The 2,500-nt window shown below is 37.7% G+C and overlaps 1 protein-coding gene across 2 annotated transcripts in view; it reads left to right on the top strand.

Annotated features, from left to right (window-relative positions):
• LOC106879580 (protein rolling stone) overlaps positions 1–2,462 on the top strand; it is a 54,862-nt gene extending 52,400 nt beyond the window's left edge. For both annotated transcript variants that reach the window (XM_014929215.2, XM_052967994.1), the window contains exon 2: positions 983–2,462. In XM_014929215.2, the coding sequence (XP_014784701.1) occupies positions 983–1,951 (969 nt within the window). In that variant the 3' untranslated portion in view covers positions 1,952–2,462. The remainder of the gene's footprint in view (positions 1–982) is intronic.
• The last annotated feature ends 38 nt before the right edge of the window (positions 2,463–2,500 follow it).

Here is a 2,500-nt window from a genome sequence, read left to right as displayed (position 1 = left end):
TCATTACCTTCAATTTCCACAATTTCCACCTGTACTAAATTACTCTCATTCCTCCTTTTGTTATTTTATTCCTTTAATTTTCATTGTTCCTTATATTGTATTCTATTTTGTAATATTATTGTTTGCAGTTTATTTTGCCTTTTTGGCAGCGTTAGTGGTTGACGGAGAGGAAAATCAGTATTATTAACAATGAATTAAATATTTTATATTTTTTCATTCACTCCACTGATTAAATCAGCCTCCCTGCTTTTTATTTTTCTTCTTTCACTTGAAAGTAATGGTGACAACAGTAATAATAACAACAACAAATAGAACAATAGAATAATGCCCCATGAACCTTCTTTCCATTCATAACGGAACCCTCTTGGAATTAATAGCAGAACCCTCTTGGAATTTATAGGTTTTTACAGATGTCTGTATCTCTGTTTTAATTCATTGAATTATAAGCTCTTCTTAGCATTGTTTCATTATGTTACAAGTCTCGAGTATGTCATAGGTTTCGTGCCATTGTAACAATTGTTACCAGCGTAACTCGCGAATACATGTCATGACAAACAAATTAATATTATCAATATGAATCTGTGGAGCGTCTCACAATGCAACGATAACATTAATTAGTACGAGCTGATGAGAGGGCCTCTACAGGATTACACGCATTCTCAACCATTCCTACATTTCTTCCTATCTTTATATTGATGTATTTATCTGTTTATAATTGAAACTATGCCCCTCTGTCTATCTGTTTTTATTCGTCCTTAGTCCATGAGAATTTGTGCATATTCTCATAGACTATGTCACGAAGCCAATAAATTTTAGGAGTACTCGAGTAGTACTTCATTATATTGACCCTTGAAGGTTGAAAGACAAAGTTGGTCTCAGCGACGTTTGAACGCAGGACATAAAGAGCTGCAAACTAATTTATGCTAACAATTCGCCCAACTGTAATAAAAATACTAAAAATTGTTTTTCTTTCTCTTTTCAGTGGCATCGACTGAGCAATGTGTTCGTGATCTATCGGGTGTTGACTGCTCTGTTTACCATCGCCTGCCTAATCAACTACATAATTGCCACCACTAATGACCCAGATACTGACCATAATGTAATGGCCTACCTCACCACTTGGGCCTATATCATCCTTATGCTACATTTCAACATTGCAGCGGTGATTACTGTCTATTGGAAATGTCGTTCCTGTCGTGGAGATCCTGAAGTTTCAAATTACATCAACGTTGTTGCACGTCCACGCAAGCACAAAAAGAGCGACCAAAAACAGCAACAACAACAACAACAACAACAACAGCTGCAGCAACAGCAACAACAACAGCCACAGCAAGAAGACCAGCCTACAGTAACTGTCCAACTAAACACGAACAATGCCCCAGATGAAGACACCGAACAACCAGTATTCGGCACACAGCTCAGTATGGAAACAACAATGTGCGTGGGTAAAGTTGATCAGACCACGTGGTACATGAAACTCTCGTGGATGTTCTACAATGTCAGTTTCGTGTCGGCCATTGTAGTCACGCTGGTATTCTTCGGAGCCGTTTACCCGAATCTTAGTCCCGAAGACAAGAAATCTAGCTTGGGTATCTCGTTTGAGGACCTAAGCATACACGGCCTCAATACGCTTTTGGTACTAATGGAAGTCGCCCTTAGTTCTTTCCCCGTTCGTTTGGTGCACGCCCTCTATCCGATGTTGTACGGTCTCCTCTACATGGTTTTCAACATCAGTTACTGGTCGTACGATCCGAAACGTAATGTCATCTACGAAGGAATGCTTGACTGGAACCATCCGTTAAAATGTCTCATCTTGGTAGTCTTGCTCGTCTTCGTCGTGACACCTATCCTCCAAATCACCCACTTCCTCTTCTATAAATTGCGCTCCCTTGTTTTTGGGCGTTCTGCGCGTTTAGATTCCACAAGTTCATTCAGCACGTGTGACGTATAAACACAAACAACATACAAAGATAGCAAAAAAGAACAAATACAAAGAATGTAACAGGAATTACAATAAGTTATGACACTCATTAATACAAAGAAAAACACAGAATGAAGTTATATATATATATATATATATATATATATATATATATGAGAGAAGAACGAGACGAGGGCTCTGTCACATTTGAAACGTGACATCAGACGAAAATGAATCAAACATTACAAAAAACGTGCAATGGAATTATATATATATAAAATCATGAAGCATAAATGACAAATGGCTTCTTTCGATAAAGCACTCGATTGAATGAAATAAGTTTAATAACGAAGATGATATACATTCATCTACTCGTATAAATGAATTCACACAACTACGCGCGCGCGAGCACACGTATACATATTCGCACACATGCACACACACAAGCATACACACACACACACACACACCACACACACACACACACGCTCAAAGAAGCAATCACACACATATATATGTTGAGGAGGAAGATACATGCAATTTTACAATCATATGAAATAAAATATTGTATGTATATAT

The sequence above is a fragment of the Octopus bimaculoides genome, chromosome 5 (genome assembly GCF_001194135.2).
Source record: "Octopus bimaculoides isolate UCB-OBI-ISO-001 chromosome 5, ASM119413v2, whole genome shotgun sequence".
NCBI classification, from domain to species: domain Eukaryota; kingdom Metazoa; phylum Mollusca; class Cephalopoda; order Octopoda; family Octopodidae; genus Octopus; species Octopus bimaculoides.
The sequence above is the reverse complement of the archived record's forward strand: the minus strand, read 5'-3'. Positions and strand labels throughout refer to the sequence as shown.